This window comes from Penicillium coprophilum (assembly GCF_028826855.1).
Source record: "Penicillium coprophilum strain IBT 35676 chromosome Unknown utg000001l_segment0_segment0, whole genome shotgun sequence".
In the NCBI taxonomy this organism is placed as follows: domain Eukaryota; kingdom Fungi; phylum Ascomycota; class Eurotiomycetes; order Eurotiales; family Aspergillaceae; genus Penicillium; species Penicillium coprophilum.
In genome coordinates this window covers 1747446-1764272 of record NW_026622720.1, presented here as the reverse complement: position 1 = coordinate 1764272, position 16827 = coordinate 1747446, and the positions used below count along the sequence as shown (strand labels likewise).

The following is a 16827-nucleotide window of genomic DNA, read 5'->3' as shown; positions in this document are numbered from 1 at the left end:
ATCTGTGATTTCCACGGGAAATCATCTCACTTGGAGTGAAACTCTCTCATATCAACTAATTAGGGAAATGATCTCGAAATATCGATTGGAAAATCTAACCTGAGGCAGGAATATATATTGCTAACTCGATCCACTCGAGGACTTCGCTAGCTCGCCCCAGTTGACTTGGGAAGGCTTGCATCCTAGTCGACAATGGGGTCATTAGAGCCGAATCACAAGCTTGGTCTTCCACCTAATGTTGTTAGCCTGTGGAAATGCCCCGCCAATGAAAGGTTGATCCTCTTTTCCATGGGATCATTCTTAATACCTGAAAAAAAGAAAAAAAGAGAAAAGAAAAAGATTCGAACGGCCACCTGTCTGGCTCAGTCCTCAGAATCCTTCAGCCATGTACTCCGTCTTCTACTCCGTATATGTGGATATCTACAACCAATCCAGTCTTAGCTGGTGCTAGGACTGCAATGGGTTTTATTAAGGTCGTGTCAATCATCTCAGGCCTCCAAATACCATGTAACATGGGGATCCTCTTTGCTTGATGCAATAGAACGTAGGTATCTCAGAAGCCAATAACCAGTGGGCTTCTGATCACTTCTAGACTACTAGATACTTGCCGACGACAATCTACGTATAGATAGCTGCATGACATTTGCGCCTCCAGCAGAACTCTCCACCTCTTTGCGTTTGCCAGATATATAACCCGATTTTCTAGGGGTATACTAGTCTTTCGCACTTGTCATGGGAAAGGTAAAAGGGGCGAATAGCGCACCACAACATCCGCCGTTAGAGTGGTTTGCAGTCCACCTGTGGTAGTTGCTCAAAAGGGGCGCTTTTCCCGAGAGCTGAATTTTCGCCGGAGTCTTCTTTTAGGGTACGCCTAGGTACGGAGACGGAGTACCCACGGAGTCGAACGTGCGGAGAAGCTGCCGCAACTGGAAGAGCAACGCTAGCAAGGTTGTGGAAACAACATTGTAAGGCCACACATTTTCGTCCAATAGTCAGGGTGGTGTGGTTGGCCCTTGGCTGAAAAGGTAGCTCGCTTTGGACTCTATACAAGCTAAATGAGTACTCCGCATGGAGTATGGCGTTGTTCAATGCAACTGAAGAATAAACCCTGCATATTGCAGTAAGCCCCAGAGACATTATCCACGACAATGTATGTAGTTCGGTTCTTTTTAGACCTACAAGAGCCTTATAAAACAAACTTCCGATAGAAGTCTCATTCCTGTTCAAGTGGGCTTGCTATTATTAGGCCCCCAGTTGGACAATCTCAACCGTATGATGGGACTTCGCAACACCAAGAAACTAGACAAAGTTCTTGTTACAGCCAGCGGTCAGACTTTTTCTGGATCAGAAAAAGAAAAATATCAGTGGAGGCACAGAAAATGAGACAATACTTTGTGGTCCGACCACGTTGAAGGAGTGTACAACATATGTCATTGATGGCACAGGCGTATTTCATAGAACCCGCTTTATTAGGATGTCCCCAATAGACATGAAGAGTCTTGGGAGAACTTTTACAAAGAGCATACAAGAATGGCGCTATTGATTGACGTCGAAATAAGTTGCAGGAAATAAAATCCACCTAGATATCGTAAGCTTGGGGAAACGCGTCTAGCGGAACCCCAGAAAACAGAAAGACACAACACAGCTTCCACAGCTTTCGCAGTTCAACACCACAATCTTCAAACCCGCAAATAACTCCAAGAATCCTCCAAAATGTCAGCCTTCGCGCCCGAAGACTCAGATAACGATTACTCGTACGCCGAGGTCGACCGCGCGGAAACATCCACCCCTCCAATTCCCCAATCAATGGGCGACGCAGACGCCTCGCACGGCCGAGGCCACTCGAATAACCCCCTCTTGGGAGATAACCCCCCCAGTATCAGATTTGGAGCAGGAAGTGCTGGAAGAGTACGCTCGATTGCTGCGCAATGTCAACCAGGTATGTGGAGAAGACCTGGACCTCGATTTTTTCTGGGTCACTATCTTTTAAGAAGGATACCATGTCCTGTTGGAAACCACATCGGCTAGAATATCGGTTATACTGGTTACTGATCAATGCCTCGCAGCTATCCGATAAACTCGCCGACCTCGCCGGCTCCCCCGCCTCCATGCCCCTTGATGGTCTTCGTCTCCTTGAGCGCAAGACTGCGACTGTATGCACCCTGCTGAAGGCCAGTGTATACAGCATTGTCTTGCAGCAGCAGATCTGGAATGAGAACGAAGAGCAACAGCAACAGGAGCAGAATGAGGATCGGCATTTCCAGGACCACCAGTATCAATACGAAGGGGAGGGAGATGTGACCTTCCAGTAGTAAGGAAGGCATCAAAATTGTCTATTACGTTTGATGGGTTTTTTTTTGGTTTACTCGCGTATTATACCCGGGGTGTTGTTTTCAAGTTTCCGTTTTGGCGCGAGGGAGATGGTGTTTATGCAGAAGAACTCTGTTGATATATGATTTTCCAGATATGCTGTTTAAAAGCCCATAAAACTGGAAAATTGATGACCGTTCATGTTTAACAACCAACTTATACAAGTACATGCAAAAGACACAAGAAGAAGAGGAAGGAAAGGAGAAACATTATATACACGCTGGGACGAAACAGCAAGTCAAGGCTAGGGGAAGCCCTAAATCTTGCCTGCGTAGTACACCTTGCGCACATCGACAATCTTCTTGCCGAGTGCGTGAGCGACCTGCTCTGGGTTACGCTGGCTCATGAATGCCTCGTAGGCAGCCTTGACTGTGTTCATTTGGTTCCTTGAGCGACCAACTCGGGCGGACAGATCGTGAATGCCGGCAGCGCGGCACATCTCGTAGATGAGGTATTGGACACGGAGTCCGAAACCTATTACTGTTAGCAAAAAGGAACATGGCTGAGGAGATCAAACTAAACATACCTGGTGGACGGTGCATCAGCTGCAATTCTGTGGCTCCCACCTTGCCCTTGACATCGCCATAGATAGTTCGTTTCTCGTAGCGGGGAATGGGCTGCATGTTTCGGATCGCACGGTATTGCGACTGGATCTTTGCGTCGGAGGCTTCATCAGACTTGGCCTCACCGATACCCAGCAGCCCATTTCCGTTACCGGCAATGGAAAGACGGTATGCACGGCGGACCTTTCCTAGTCGAGTCTGGTTGGTGACACTGTGAGAAACAAGGGTCTTGGTACGGAGCCCCTTGACTTGGCTCTCTGTGTAGCCAGTAGCCAGAAGCAGGCTCTTGAGGGCATCTGTCATTTCCTCCGCTTCCGCTGACCGCTCCTTCTCGCCCTTTTCGGCGGCTGTCTTCTGCTCTTCCACGCGGGGCTCATCAATAGTCTCTCCCGGCCCGAAGAGATCCGGAACAAGTGCGCTGTGTGGGGCCAACTCGCTCTCCTCCTTGCCGTGGGTGAGGCGCAGGTTGTCCGCAAACCGAACGAAGTCTTTACCTGTGGCATTATCAGGCATCTCAGCGAAGAACTTGCCGAAGTCGTTCACAAAATCGTCCTCGCTTTTCAGCTTGAAATTGTAATCCGAGTTCGACTCCGGGGCGCGCTGGTGCCGATCAATGCCGGGCTCAATCACTGAGAAGTCGTCGATGTATTTGAATGCCATGGGATCACTGCGTTCGTTCAACTGTTCGGACAGATCCTTCGGGTCGATAGCAGCTTCGCCAGCTTCAATGGCAGCCATCTGTGCCTCCGAGTACTCATTTGCGAGTTTGGCCTTCTGTTCTTCCGTGTAAGGCTGGTAGTCCTCCACCCGAGGAGCCTTGACATTGGGGAACTTTGGTTTCCGGTTCGAGAGAGTCGCGGGAGTAGGATGGAATTGGCGCCGAGGGACTCGCGTGCTCGGGGTGGCAGCACGGGTGAAGCTACATAATAGGCATCGAGCCGGCCGTGTGATATTCATAATGACGGTGCGACGAGCTCCCCAGCCGAAGATGGGCCGGCGAAGAGCTTTGAAAATAAAGAGAAACGCGAAATGCGGAGACAATTGGGGAACGCAAAGGCAGAAGAGGCCAGTCGGAGGTGAAGCGTCGGGATGAATTTCTTTCTTGCGGGCGGTCAGTCTCCGACCAATCAACGACGCGTTAGATACGTTTCTAATAAATTTCCCATTTGATGATTTTCGTTCCAGAAATTATTTCGTTGTCGCTTTCCAACTTATATGTTTGCAGTACGGTCTTCTGTTTCGCGGTTGACTTCTTCTTTGTCTTCCCAGACTCTAACAGCCCTTCAAGTCCGACCAGCCTCCAAATTATATTACCACCGCCGTTCAACGAATGCGCGAGCCCCCGCAATAATGCAGAACGGTCCCAAGAAACAATTCGATGGCAAGCGCAAGAAGCCGAGAGTCGACAAGAACAACAAGAGCAGTGGCCACGACGAGGTCCTGCTTTGCGATATCAACCAACTGATCAAGCGCAGCCAAACCGAACAGGCTGAAACCGATGGCGACAGCGAGCCTCTGTCCCTCCCTGAGAAGTTCACCGAGATTGACGTCAAAATTGTAGAGCTTTCCTCCACAGGCGATGGTCTCGCGCTCGCCGAGAATGGGAAATATGTTTACGTTGTTCCATTTACGGTGCCTGGAGACACCGTGCGCGTCAAATTGGTCAAGCATTTTGAGTCATTGTCATACAGCTTGACTGATTTCGTCAAAGTCATTGAACCGGGTCCTCAGAGAAATGATGCGCTGATTGGATGTAAATACTTCGGGGAGTGTTCTGGGTGTCAGCTCCAGATGATGTCCTATGAGGACCAGCTTGCTCACAAACGGCGCATCGTGGAGAAAGCCTATGCCAATTTCTCTGGGTTGATCCCGGAACTTGTTCCTACCGTTGGAGAAACATTTGCTTCGCCAATGCAATATGGATATCGTACAAAGCTCACGCCTCATTTCGCACATGGTGGCTGCGGGAAAGGCTCCAAGCAGGACGGCGAAGAACCGCAGGTCCCCCCAATTGGATTCACATACAAGAACCGACGACTAGATATGGACATTGAAGACTGTCCCTTGGGAACAGATATCGTGCGTCGCGGACTCACTAGTGAGAGGAAACGAGTTGCGGAGAACATCCGTTCTTACAAGCGAGGTGCCACTCTCCTGATGCGGGAGTCTACCGCACGAATCCCTAAAGACGCCGCACCCACCGCCGAAGGAGAGACTCCAACTGTTGGCGGGATTGTCGCCACCCCCAACGCAGACACTGGCGATGTGATCCGCATCGAACGTGAAAACTACATCGAAGAAAAGCGTTGCGTCACAGACAACAACGCTACATCATTCGAATACGTTGATGACTATATCTTTAGCAACAAAGCAGGTGCCTTCTTCCAAAACAACAACTCAATTCTGTCCGGCTTCACAGAGTACATCCGCTCGCAAGCCATCCCCACAGGCAACGACCAAGACGCAAAGCCAATCAAGTACCTTTTGGACGCATACTCCGGCTCCGGTCTATTCACAATTACCCTCTCACCATTGTTCAAATCCAGTCTCGGTGTTGACATCGGAGGCGATTCCATCATTTCAGCACGCGAGAATGCTCGTGCAAACAATCTTCCCAACACAGGCTTTGCTGCCGCCGACGCTGCCACTCTCTTCAAGGATGTTCCATACCCTTCAGATCAGACGTTGCTGGTTATCGACCCGCCTCGCAAGGGTTGCTCAGAGGATTTCCTGCGCCAGATGCTTGATTTCAAGCCGCGCCGTGTTGTCTATGTCAGCTGTAACGTCCATACACAGGCTCGTGACGTTGCTGTTATGGTGCAGGGTGATGAGAAGCAGAACGTTCGCTATGAGATTGAGAGCGTCCGTGGCTTTGATTTCTTCCCCCAGACCGGTCATGTGGAGGGTGTCGCTATTCTGAACCGCACTTCTTTCCCTCAGACTGAGATTGTTTGAGTGATGGGATGTCTGAAAAGTAATACTTCTGAGCATTTATTGGCTATATATATATTTGCCTGATATTGCATATTTCATGGCGTTCTGGCAGGAAAATCCACAAATGTAAGATGGCGATAATGAATATGTACGCTGTTTAATACATTCCCATTCTCATTTTGGATCTCGTTTCATTAAATCAGGCCACAAACCGCCAATTCTCTACGTTGTAAGTTGGCTTTGAATCCGCTATAGAAAATGCCGATGAACACCGGCGCCAAGCCGTTTTTGGTAAAAAGAAAATAGAGAGCACCACCACCGGAGGAAGAAAGAAAAGAGATAAAACAACGGACTATGAACAAGGCTGAGCTACATCGATTGACAAGTATCTAATGATAAGGTTCGCTGGTTGTCCCCCTAGGAGCTTCCAGGGCCACCGAGCAGCGCGAACCGCCGCACAATGCTGGGGCCTATCTCGTCATACTCTGCCTTGGTGTGGCAGTAGCTCCGGAACTCAGGCGTCTGGCCCAGCAGACTACCTCCGAACCAGGGACCGTGGCGCTGGCGCTTGTGGGTGACAACAGCGACGTCAAGACCACCACTCCGTGCGCCACCGCTACGAGCCTCGGAGGCACGAATTCGTGCATCAACCAAGTGACGAATGTCACGCTGTAGACGACGGCCAAAGTCCTTGTACAGAGTAGAGCCGCCAGAGAGCACGATGTTCTTATAGAGACCCCTCCGGACATCAATGGGGGATGACTGAATGACGCCGTCAACAACATTGGGGAGCGGGGTGAGGAAGTCGGACGAGTAGGTTTCGGGGTTGAAGAAGATCTCCGGGGCGAGGAAGCGTTCGTATCCAATGTCGATGTTTATGCTTCGCCCGTTCGGTGCAGTGACGGTGTGCTTCAGGAAGCGATCTGGCTCGCGGTCGTAACGTGCGAACTCCTTGACGATATCGGGGCTGACGTAACAGTACTCCTCCTTCACCTTCTCTGCTGTCTTCAGGCTGCTGTCAGGTTCTCCACGGTCGCGTAGCAAGCTCTGCACAAAATATGTGATGTCTCGTCCAGCAATCGGAATACTCTTGATAGAGGACCCGATGACGTAGCCTTCGGCAACGGGGATAACGTGGGTGACACCGTCACCTGAGTCGATGACCGTTCCGGTTAGGGATCGGTCTGTCACCTTGGATGATGTCCATGAAGCGGCAAGGGCGAGAACTGCTTGCACAGCAATGTAAAGACCGGCGCAGTTGAACGACTCGAACATGATTTCGGCGGTGTTCTCGCGGTTTTCGGGAGGGTTCAGAGGCTATATTTCAAAAATGTTAGCCTCATCATGTTGCAAAAAGCCTGCTGGCAGTATGCGCAGTTGCCTTACAGGTTCGGTGAGTAGGAAGTAGTGGTCCTCGGGCTCAACGCGCAGATATTTGAAGATCGAGTTCGACCAGAATCGTTCCATGTGGTCCCAGTTCTCGATCTGTCCGTGCCGGATCGGGTAGTTAACTCCATATCCTGGGCCACTGCCTGCAGCCAGCGCTTCATCACCGATAAAGAAATCCAGGTCTTCCGTGCCACGCTTTGCAGATAGATTGGAGCTACTACCGCCAGCACCTAGGAACGAGGGCTTATTTGCGACTGGGGGCCGGCCCCCGGAGCTTCCAGCACTTCCAGCAGCTCTAGTTGCAATTGCGGTGGGAAATACAAATGAAGGGGAGTCGTTACCGGCGAAACCTGGATTAGTGGAGGTATCATGTCAGCCTAATCTGTGATTGCGAGCTCCCTGACCACTAGACAGCACATACCAAGCTTGGAATAGCCAGTTCCGCTAGAAAAAAAGCATAGAGTCAGCACCAAATATCATTCGAGTCCATGCAGCTATGAACTTACTTGTCCATGACAACGGCTGGGGTTTGGGACGCCATGGCGGGTGGTTAGGCGTGGGTACGAACACGACGTAGCAAGGAGCTAAATGAAGTGTTGGCGATGTATAGAACGAGACAAAAACGAGGGAATCGGCTGAATCTCAATTGGTAGCCGAAATCGCCCTGACTTCAAGAGTCCAAGAGGACAGGCAGACAAGGCGGGGGGAGATGCAGTGCCCGGCGGTCAGATTACCTAAGGTGTCACACGTCAACATCATGTGCCGGGAAGTATCAAAAAGATCCTCAGGCTTGATATAAGAAAACAAGCAACCACTGAAGGTATGCTGCCCAGATAATGCCAATTTCAGCGCCTGTCTTTCAGGTGAAAAATGAAACTTCACCAAAATGGCAAGGACGACCCGTGCTATGAGAGTTCCCATAAATTTACAATCTTGTCTGACTATCCATTCGCACATCCTCAATCCCTAAGACCCTCGTTTTCCTCACTCTTCTATTATTCCAACAATATCATTTCTGATGAGTGACGCACGTGTTGTGCTGCCCTTCATTTTGTGTATTCATCTCTCAACCCGACACGGATGGTCTGGCCGTAGGCTCTTGTCTTCTCTCGCTTCGCTCCCCGTCCCCAACTCTGCAATAGGATTAGAGCATTGGTTTCCCGTGGCCTTCTGGCCCGAAAGTCCAGGCAATCACTCGTTGTGATTGCAAGTGCAAAACCCCCAAAGAGCTACCGCACTTTGATCAACAATCTGCCAGCCCATCACGGACGCGTCCTAGATTTGCCAGCTCACGCGTCGAATCCATATCTTCACTTCAACCTGATCTCGCGGCAAACTGCATATTACCGATATAATACCATCTGTGATATTCGGACTCAACCAGCGAAGCTCTCCTCGCGTCGAGCTTTTACGTGAGACATCCTTTTCTTGACCCCGGCCTGATACCTCGGTCAATAGTGCATAATCTTGTGGTAGATCCCAAAATTGCGCCTGTCAAATCCCTTTCAACATGTCGCCACCGTCCGGAAATAAGGGCGTTTGTGCCATCTTCATTCATGCCGGAGCGGGCTTCCACAGCCACGAGAATGAGCACAAGCATTTGAAGGCCTGTGAAGTGTCAGTCTCATTATTTCATATATTTGATGATTACACAGTCTAACAAGTGAATGAAACTAGAGCCGCGCTCAAGGCCATGGCATTCTTGAAGAGTGGTGGCACCGCCGTTGATGCTGTCGAAGCAGCCCTGATGGTGCTTGAAGATAATCCGATTACAAATGCAGGGTTTGGGAGCAATTTAAATGCAAAGGGAGTGGTCGAGGGCGATGCCTCGATCGTCGATCATCATGGGCGAAGTGGTGCGGTTGGAGCTGTGCCTAGTAAGTTTGTTGTGCCTCTGTACGAAGTCTTGCCTAACATATGTCCCTACTAGATATCAAGAATCCAATTATGCTTGCTCGAAAGGTTTATGACAAGTCCAATGTGCAAATTGGAATGTCAAGGGTGCCCCCGAACTTCTTGGTCGGAGAAGGTGCTAAGGACTTTGCATGGGAGAATGGCATCGTGATCATGCCCGGGGAAGACTTGATCTCGCCCACCGCTCTAGAGCGTTATCAGGTATGGGCCGCAGAGGTGGATGATTATGAGAACGAAAGCAGCGGCGAAGTAATCGACCCTTGGATTCGCCGGCCCATGACTCCCCTTGACACTCGCCTTAAACGTCTTGAGCGGGCTTCTCAATCCGAACCCCGTCCTACCAGCAATCCCGCGGGCGAGGAAATTAGAACTTTGACCGATCCAAGTCTTTCTGCAGATGTGAAAGGGCGTCCGGCATCATCAACGGCGCATGGAACTCCAAAAAAGGCCAAACTTACAAGTCCCCACCTACCTGTGCAGCCACCTGCCTCGCCTTTATCCTCATCCCGGGATGGCAGCCCTGATTCCGCTGATAGCGAGCAAGATGGAATGGACACTGTCGCTGATAGCCCCGATGACACCGTTAGTGAAGAAGAGGGAAAGATCAGCCTCATCGACAGGACCGATGGTGCTGATAGTGAACAAGACAGGGAGGACAGCATCACAGACACTGTTGGCGCCATTGCTATTGACAAGTATGGAAACATTGCAGCGGGATCTTCTTCTGGAGGCATCGGCATGAAGCACCGAGGTCGGATTGGACCTGCAGCCCTAATTGGCATTGGCACCCATGTTATTCCAAAAGACCCAACTGATCCAGATGGAACCACTTGTGCAGTCGTCACATCTGGGACTGGAGAGCTCATCGCCTCAACACTGGCGGCAAGCACATGCGCGCAAAGGATGTATTACAGTCAGAAGATGGGTGACAACGGTGTGTTCACCCAGGTCATGGAGGAAGAAGCCCTCAAAGGGTGGATGAAACGGGAGTTTAACGGTGCGTTCGCTTATTTTCACTAGAGGTTCCAAAACACTGACATTTGTTTGCCTTTTGTCTCTTAGAACACACTGCCGTGAGTAACAGCATTCTCTTTGGGGCCCTCGGAGTGGTCATTGTGAAGAAAAACAATCACGGCATTGAACTTTACTTTGCTCACAACACCGACTCTTTCGTGAGTCTTCCATTTACCACTACGTAGGATTGGTTGCTGAACATATTTTACAGGCCATTGCTTCCCTGTCTAGCAATTCGGACAAGCCGTCTTGTCTAATGTCTCGAGGCTCGCGAGGAACCATTGTACAGGGAGGTTGCCGAATCAGACTTCCGGGTCACTGTAAGTTCTGCCAAGTTTGAAAACACAAGTTGTGAGTACTGAACACATATTATTTAATCAGAATTCGCAATACACCCTGGATGAGAACTACAACTATGTTGCAGTGAAGCCTCTATGCTCTGCCGACGTTTGGTCTGTGGGTATTCATCAATGGACGAGATGGTTTTCGCCCAGGACAGTCTGTATTTGCTTCAGTCTGTCCCCTCTCCTTCGCATTCTCCGCGTTGGTGTATCCAATTCCCCGTTGTGTTTCCTGGCCTTCTGACACCAATGTTTCACTCAAATGGTGACAGGCTGCCGACACAAGCGATTGCTTTAATGACTCTTTCTTGCTTTCCCTGGACAGTCTCTTTTGAGACCGGGCACCAACGTTGTGATCAGAGTATGCCCCAACAAGCCCCGGCCTCCATCCCTGCTGTGTGTACCTATTCGTTTCACCATAGTAAAATGAGAGCTGTCCCAACTTATCTCCTTGTAAATCAGCTACATGTAGTGTTGCTCATAGAACGAAACCGATGGGTGTTTCAGGAGCAGTACCAGCTCGAAGTGAGTACAGTCAGGCCCCACCATGTCTTTATTTTTTCCCCTACGATACGGCCTTCTGGGGAAGAGATATCAAGGACCCGGCGTAGGCGTAGACATGGGAGTCCCTGTCCCGGATGCCCCATTAACACGCTTCTTCTTCTTCTTCTTCCGTGGCAACAGAGCCGGCTTGGCATTATCACAGATCTCCAGATGCGTGCCACAAGTCATGCAATCACCACCAGGTGGCGGCTCGCAAAATATACTGAGACAGATGGAGCACACAAAGCCAACATCAACGACCCGGCGATGACAAAAGCAAGCAGCTCGGAAATCGACATCCACCCGCGTTGGAAGAACCAAATGCCGGCGCGAGCGCTGATCCGGCAAAAACGCCATCATGAGATACTGCAGTAGACCCCGCGGTTCGGTGAGAGCCATATAAATACCCTTAGTAGCATCAGACGCCTGCTGCAGGAAGACCGCATCACCACTGAGCTTGCACACATCAATGGGAATGCTCAAGCGCTGACAGGCAAATATGCTGTTCATGACAGGAATATACTGGTGTGCAGCGTCGGTAGACCCACTCACGGAAATGACCAAGATACGACTCTGCAGTCGCTCGTCCTCGTTCGAGGCTGAGTATCGGGTCGTCGCTGTGCCCCCGTTCCCGTTGCCCTCGGCTGCAGTGTCTTCGGCGTTGGCGCCGCCGTGCTCCTCTGCCCAGGCGAGCGTGCGTCGGTTTATGTGGCTCAGGGCGAGGGTGAGTGCGCCCGCTAGCATTGTAGACATGTTGCCGCGCAGATCGTCGCCCGTTGTTGAGTCCATTAGTTCCTTGAGGTTGCGGGTGACTTGTTCTTCGACGAGGCGGAATGGGCGGTATTTGTTTGTTTCGGGGGGTTGGGTGTCGGTTGCACCGTTCATTGCGACGTCGCCGTCATGATCGGCGGAGGGGTTTCGGGGGGCATTGTGAGATGGATAGAGCCATGCGGCTTTTTGGCTGTGAGATGCAACGACAGCGACTTCGTTGGCGTAGTTGCAGGCCAGGTGGGCGTTGATGAAGACTAGGATGTTCGCGATTGCTTTGGAGAGTGGGAGGGAGTCTTCGAGGAGGGCCCAGGCGTGTGGATTTGTGTCGATGACGATTGTGAGTAGGGATGGGGAGAGGTCTATATGACGATCTGGTTAGCTAGTTGTTCGGCTCTTATGGAGAGTAGACAATACGGACCGGTAGCTCCCAACTCATAATGCTCCGAAGCATCCACGGAATTCATTTTGTTAAGATGGAGGATCAGTCGAGGCTGGTATTCATTATTATAAGTTGCGACCCTCTCAGATTGATACCGGGCCGATTAGATTGAAATCCCGAGGCTGCAGTCACAGCCAGAATTAATTTTGAAGTCCAAGCTCTTCTACTCCGTAGTATTCGGCACTTTAATTGAGGGTCTTAGAGCGATAAGCCAGTCACGGGGTGATAACCCTGCTATAGCTGTTTCCTACCTAGGTATATGAGGTTCCAACAACTCCCACCTACGTCAGGACTTGAATCATGTATCTATTTTTTACATCCTCACACTGACTTGACTCGCGATCTTCAACTGACTCGCAAACATGTTCAAAGCTCAACCGGTGCTGATACTCCAATCAGATTGACCTTCACACTGTGAATCAAAGGGTGACTGAAAGTACCCCGAATTTATGAGCATCTTTTGAGGGAAGTTCTCCTTTCGATCGATGTGAAAGAGAGGACATCGTGTCTCTCTTGGCATATATCCCTTGGATGCGCCAAGATCAAACTATTGCATACCATCTTCTCTAATACCAAGACGGATGGTTGCCTTTCTACACCGTACTATAGGAACTCAGCGGAGCTGACAAGACCGGAAGCCTTGGGAGATGTGAGAGTAGTACAAAATCCTTGGAAAGGAATAAGCTGAGTATATGCTTATCCGCAACGTGACGACGTTCGGCGATGTGGTTGGTGTCTTATCGGGCCAATTGATAATGGGGATTCGTGAAGGAAATAGAAGTGTAAGATCTCGGTCTATTATTACATACATGTCCGGGGAAAAGTATAAGGTGTCATGAAATTCAAACGGGCCAACGCGGCAATCCGGAAAATATAATACAATCATACAATTTTCTCCTTTTTCCTTTCCCATAAAGCGGTTCCCACCTTATCTCTCCGCTCCCCACACCCCTCCAAAAAAAACCTCCCCCTTTGGATAGCTTCTCTTTGCTTCAGCTTACAAACTACAACCGGAGTCTTCATTTCCGGTCCTCTCTCGCGCAACCTTGCAATGGTTCAAGCAACGGGCGAAGAGCGCGCTGTGAACTTGGCCCGAGAGGCTGTCGAACTGGTCGACGCGGGTCATCGAGAGGTATGTCACCTAAGTCTTGAATGCAGGCAGCTAGCGGAATACTGATATACACCTCCACTCACTAGGCTGCTTCTCGTAATCTAAGAGAAGCCCTTTCGATCGCCCCCGAAAATGCTCAAGTGAAAGCAGCATTCCTGAAAGTTCAGCATGAAGACAAAGACGGCCACCAGCTTCTCGATCTCTGCCGCCGCTATACCACACAGAAAGATGAAAATGCAGGCAAAGAAGCTGCAATTTACCTCCGGACCGATGGACTGAAATCCCCGGAAACTGTTGCTTTGGAATGTCTGAAATTGTTGCTCGCACAGCGACCCCACACTCTCTCGACAACACAGGATGAGATCATATCTGGGTTGGTGCGGCAGAACGTCAGTGTTCGACAGTACTTCTCTACAGAGCTCCAGGCATCTGTGACAACCTTTTTCGATGAGATCTACGACCGGGGCGATGGGGCAGCGGTGTGTTTGGACACGGTAGTGTTGGACCCCACGGTGTGGACATCGGAGGAAACACGAGCCCACTGCGAGAGTGAACTATTCCAGCTTTTCATTGCCAAGTTGATGGAATCAGGCCATGATCTTGATGGCCGCTCTTTAAAGGGAATTACTCGACTACTCGCTGTCCACGCCGTTGAGCTCGAACATCTGATCGACGATGAAGGGTTTGAGGTGATCCTCTCATCCTTAGACAATCGATTGCCGCTAGAAGTTCGCAGCCAGGCGACCATGGCTACTGCGAAATATCTCGAGGTCGCCAAGGAGACGGGCGAAAAGAAATTTTCAACATTGATTATGAACATTCTTGGCAAAGGCCGTGTCAGCGATCTCATCGTAGCTTTCTCTGCGGTGGCCGCCATCTTCCCTGTGGCTCCCTCTGCAGCTGCCAGTCTCTTCTTGTCGGATGAGTTCATGAACTTCCTCCTCCCGATGGCATCGCGAGATGCCAAGAGCAAGAAGGTGGAAGTTCCTGTTCTGGAACTTCTTAATGCAGCTTGCATTAACCGTCCGTGCCGCGAGGTCGTTTCAAAGAAATTTGGAGAATGGTTGTCACATATCCTGACCAATGGAAGTGATGACTGCTCGGAATTAGCTGCAGTGACCCTAGCAAAGATCCGGGCATCTGAGCCTGAGAATCCCTCGGCTGGCAACGGTAAGGTCTTGGAACAAGACAGCGAGTCTGAACTGGTTCACCGATTTATGGGACTGATGTCTGAACACAAGGTTGAACACAACTCCCACGCAATTGAAGGATTGGCTTATACTTCGGTGAAGCCATCCGTCAAGGATCAACTTGCCAATGATCCGGCTTTTCTACGAAACTTTATCGCGGCTCTGAAACAAAACACCGGCGACTCATCCGTGCTTTATGGTGGCTTGATGGTCGTCTTAAACCTCACTAAATTTTTACCCACCTTATCTGAAGAGCAAAAGAAGATGGCACAGCTGAAGGACTACGCGGATCCATCTACCGGAAAGGGGAAAGCAGCACCCGTAATTGATATTCGCGATGAAGAGGAAGCTGTTCTGAGACGATGTGGCGCCGTTATCGATGCAGGCATCATGACTCTGCTTGTTGAGTGCGGTCGAATCTCGTTGCCTTCCACCAATGAGCTTACGGCAAAGATTCTACAAAACTTGACTCGGCCTCAAAAGTCCCGTGGAACACTGGCCCAGCAAGGCGCGGTAAAGCTGTTACTTGGCCTCGCAGCCCCGAAACAGAGTAGCTCTGGCCCTGTGATGAACGAAACGACACGCATCGCGTCTCATGCGCTGGCTCGCATTCTTATCTCCGTTGATCCTTCCCATGTTTTCCCATCATCCGGATTTCCTCAAGTCACTTCCGCCGTCCGGCCCCTTCTCTCCCTCCTTTCATCGCCCGAGACTGCCTCGTTCTCCGCCGACCAACCTCGCGACTTACTCCCGGTGTTTGAAAGTCTCCTAGCTCTGACAAACCTGGCTTCATATCCGCATGACGACTCCGCACCCGAACTCACGGTTCGGGAAGGCTGGTCTGCAATCGAAGATCTCCTCTTGTCTAGCAATGCTCGGGTTCAACGCGCTTCCTGCGAACTGGTCTGTAATCTGATGACTTGCGAGTCTGGCATTATCAAGTTCGCGGATGGCTCAAAGCAAGCGGCTCAGCGCCTTCACATTTTGCTAGCTCTGACTGATGCCGACGACGTTCCGACGCGACGGGCTGCGGGCGGAGCTCTTGCCATGTTGACGGAGTTTGATGCCGCCATAGCCGCTGTCCTGGACCGACCACGGGGAGTTGAACTGATCCTGGGATTATGCCAGGAAGATGACGATGCATTGGTTCACCGAGGTGTGGTCTGTGTTCGCAACTTCACTTGCCTTGCAACAGGTGATATCGGTACCCGCGCCAAGGCTGCTATTCGCGCCGCAGGAGGAATTGATATCCTTACCGCGTGTCTTAAGAAGACCAATAATCAAGCGGTGCTACAGGCTGGGGTCGAGGCATTGAAGCCGCTGGTTTAATAGTAGACATGACCGTTCGGTTTCCTTTTCCGAGCTCTATTTCTTTTACCATTTCTATTTGCATGTGGCTCTCGGATGGACTGATCCAATGGAGTTTTTACGATCCAGTTATTTGTTGTTTTTCTCTTTTAATGTTTCCGAGATGACCTGATGAGCGACGGATTTAGCGATTGCTTTTTTCTTACGCCTGAGGCGGGATGGAATTCGCACAGAGAGTGCAATGGCCTTTTTTTAGAATTATGAATAGCTTAAGCCCCTATTTAGGCTCAATTACCTCGAGCCCTTTTTATCTGAGTTCTTCAAGCTTCTACTTCAAATTGACACTTCACAGCATTCCGAAAGGCACCCGCATAGCGCACATATTTAGACTGCGGATCCCGTGTGGGGGCCAAGCCCAGGGATCCCCATGACGTGGGACGTTTGGAAATCCCAAGACCGCGGGATTGAGAATTCCACACCGCAAATTGAAAGATACTAGTTCTCGGTGCGATAACTATCTCTACTCCGTAGAAAATAATGATGGACTAGTAATTTGCATGTACGTGTGTATAAGACCCGTACCGTGGAGTCAACCCCCCCGTGGCCCCGTGGGTCGACAAATCATCATCGGTCCAGTGCGCACACCTCAAGAGCTCGTCTTCTTAGACACTCTCTTCTTTCATCTAGCCGCTCTTTTGTTACCGTTTCTCAACCTATCTTCATCCTCTCTCTCTAGGTGTGCAAAGTATCCCTCCCATATCCCCGACATTCCCCATCGACAAGGTCAGGTGCATCTCGGAGCTTCGTCTCTTTGTTCTACCTCCCCTTTACCCTCTCTCCCTATTCCTACACATTCCAATGGCGGTTCATTTCTTCTGCCTGCGTTCGCCCGCTCACCTGATCGCTTCCTCGTGACATTCAGGTTGAACTCGCTACGAAT

The 16827-nt window shown here is 50.4% G+C and overlaps 8 protein-coding genes across 8 annotated transcripts; 4 read left to right on the top strand and 4 right to left on the bottom strand.

Moving 5' to 3' along the window:
• Positions 1-1713: 1713 nt before the first annotated feature.
• N7500_000646 (DASH complex subunit DAD3 family protein) lies at positions 1714-2312 on the top strand (the record flags this gene model as incomplete). Its single annotated transcript, XM_056671792.1, has 2 exons — positions 1714-1908; positions 2067-2312. The coding sequence occupies 2 exons, from the start codon at positions 1714-1716 to the stop codon at positions 2310-2312; spliced, it is 441 nt and encodes a 146-aa protein (XP_056537365.1).
• Positions 2313-2626: 314 nt separating this feature from the next.
• N7500_000645 (mitochondrial 37S ribosomal protein uS5m) lies at positions 2627-3890 on the bottom strand (the record flags this gene model as incomplete). Its single annotated transcript, XM_056671791.1, has 2 exons — positions 2627-2844; positions 2897-3890. The coding sequence occupies 2 exons, from the start codon at positions 3888-3890 to the stop codon at positions 2627-2629; spliced, it is 1212 nt and encodes a 403-aa protein (XP_056537364.1).
• A 393-nt stretch (positions 3891-4283) lies between these two features.
• Positions 4284-5888, top strand: N7500_000644 (tRNA (uracil(54)-C(5))-methyltransferase; the record flags this gene model as incomplete). The annotated part of the gene is made up of 1 exon (XM_056671790.1): positions 4284-5888. One exon carries the CDS (start codon positions 4284-4286, stop codon positions 5886-5888), a length of 1605 nt encoding a protein of 534 aa, XP_056537363.1.
• Positions 5889-6284: 396 nt separating this feature from the next.
• On the bottom strand, positions 6285-7797 carry N7500_000643 (actin-related protein 3; the record flags this gene model as incomplete). Its single annotated transcript, XM_056671789.1, has 4 exons — positions 6285-7184; positions 7254-7606; positions 7678-7700; positions 7763-7797. 4 exons carry the CDS (start codon positions 7795-7797, stop codon positions 6285-6287), a joined length of 1311 nt encoding a protein of 436 aa, XP_056537362.1.
• Positions 7798-7898: 101 nt separating this feature from the next.
• N7500_000642 (uncharacterized protein) lies at positions 7899-8519 on the bottom strand (the record flags this gene model as incomplete). The annotated part of the gene is made up of 3 exons (XM_056671788.1): positions 7899-8045; positions 8333-8389; positions 8490-8519. The coding sequence occupies 3 exons, from the start codon at positions 8517-8519 to the stop codon at positions 7899-7901; spliced, it is 234 nt and encodes a 77-aa protein (XP_056537361.1).
• A 247-nt stretch (positions 8520-8766) lies between these two features.
• Positions 8767-10524, top strand: N7500_000641 (threonine aspartase 1; the record flags this gene model as incomplete). The annotated part of the gene is made up of 5 exons (XM_056671787.1): positions 8767-8873; positions 8934-9133; positions 9187-10167; positions 10233-10342; positions 10396-10524. The coding sequence occupies 5 exons, from the start codon at positions 8767-8769 to the stop codon at positions 10522-10524; spliced, it is 1527 nt and encodes a 508-aa protein (XP_056537360.1).
• Positions 10525-11119: 595 nt separating this feature from the next.
• On the bottom strand, positions 11120-12303 carry N7500_000640 (TFIIH/NER complex subunit TFB4; the record flags this gene model as incomplete). Its single annotated transcript, XM_056671786.1, has 2 exons — positions 11120-12198; positions 12258-12303. The coding sequence occupies 2 exons, from the start codon at positions 12301-12303 to the stop codon at positions 11120-11122; spliced, it is 1125 nt and encodes a 374-aa protein (XP_056537359.1).
• A 1026-nt stretch (positions 12304-13329) lies between these two features.
• Positions 13330-15908, top strand: N7500_000639 (UNC45-central domain-containing protein; the record flags this gene model as incomplete). The annotated part of the gene is made up of 2 exons (XM_056671785.1): positions 13330-13410; positions 13476-15908. The coding sequence occupies 2 exons, from the start codon at positions 13330-13332 to the stop codon at positions 15906-15908; spliced, it is 2514 nt and encodes an 837-aa protein (XP_056537358.1).
• Between the last annotated feature and the right edge of the window lie 919 nt (positions 15909-16827).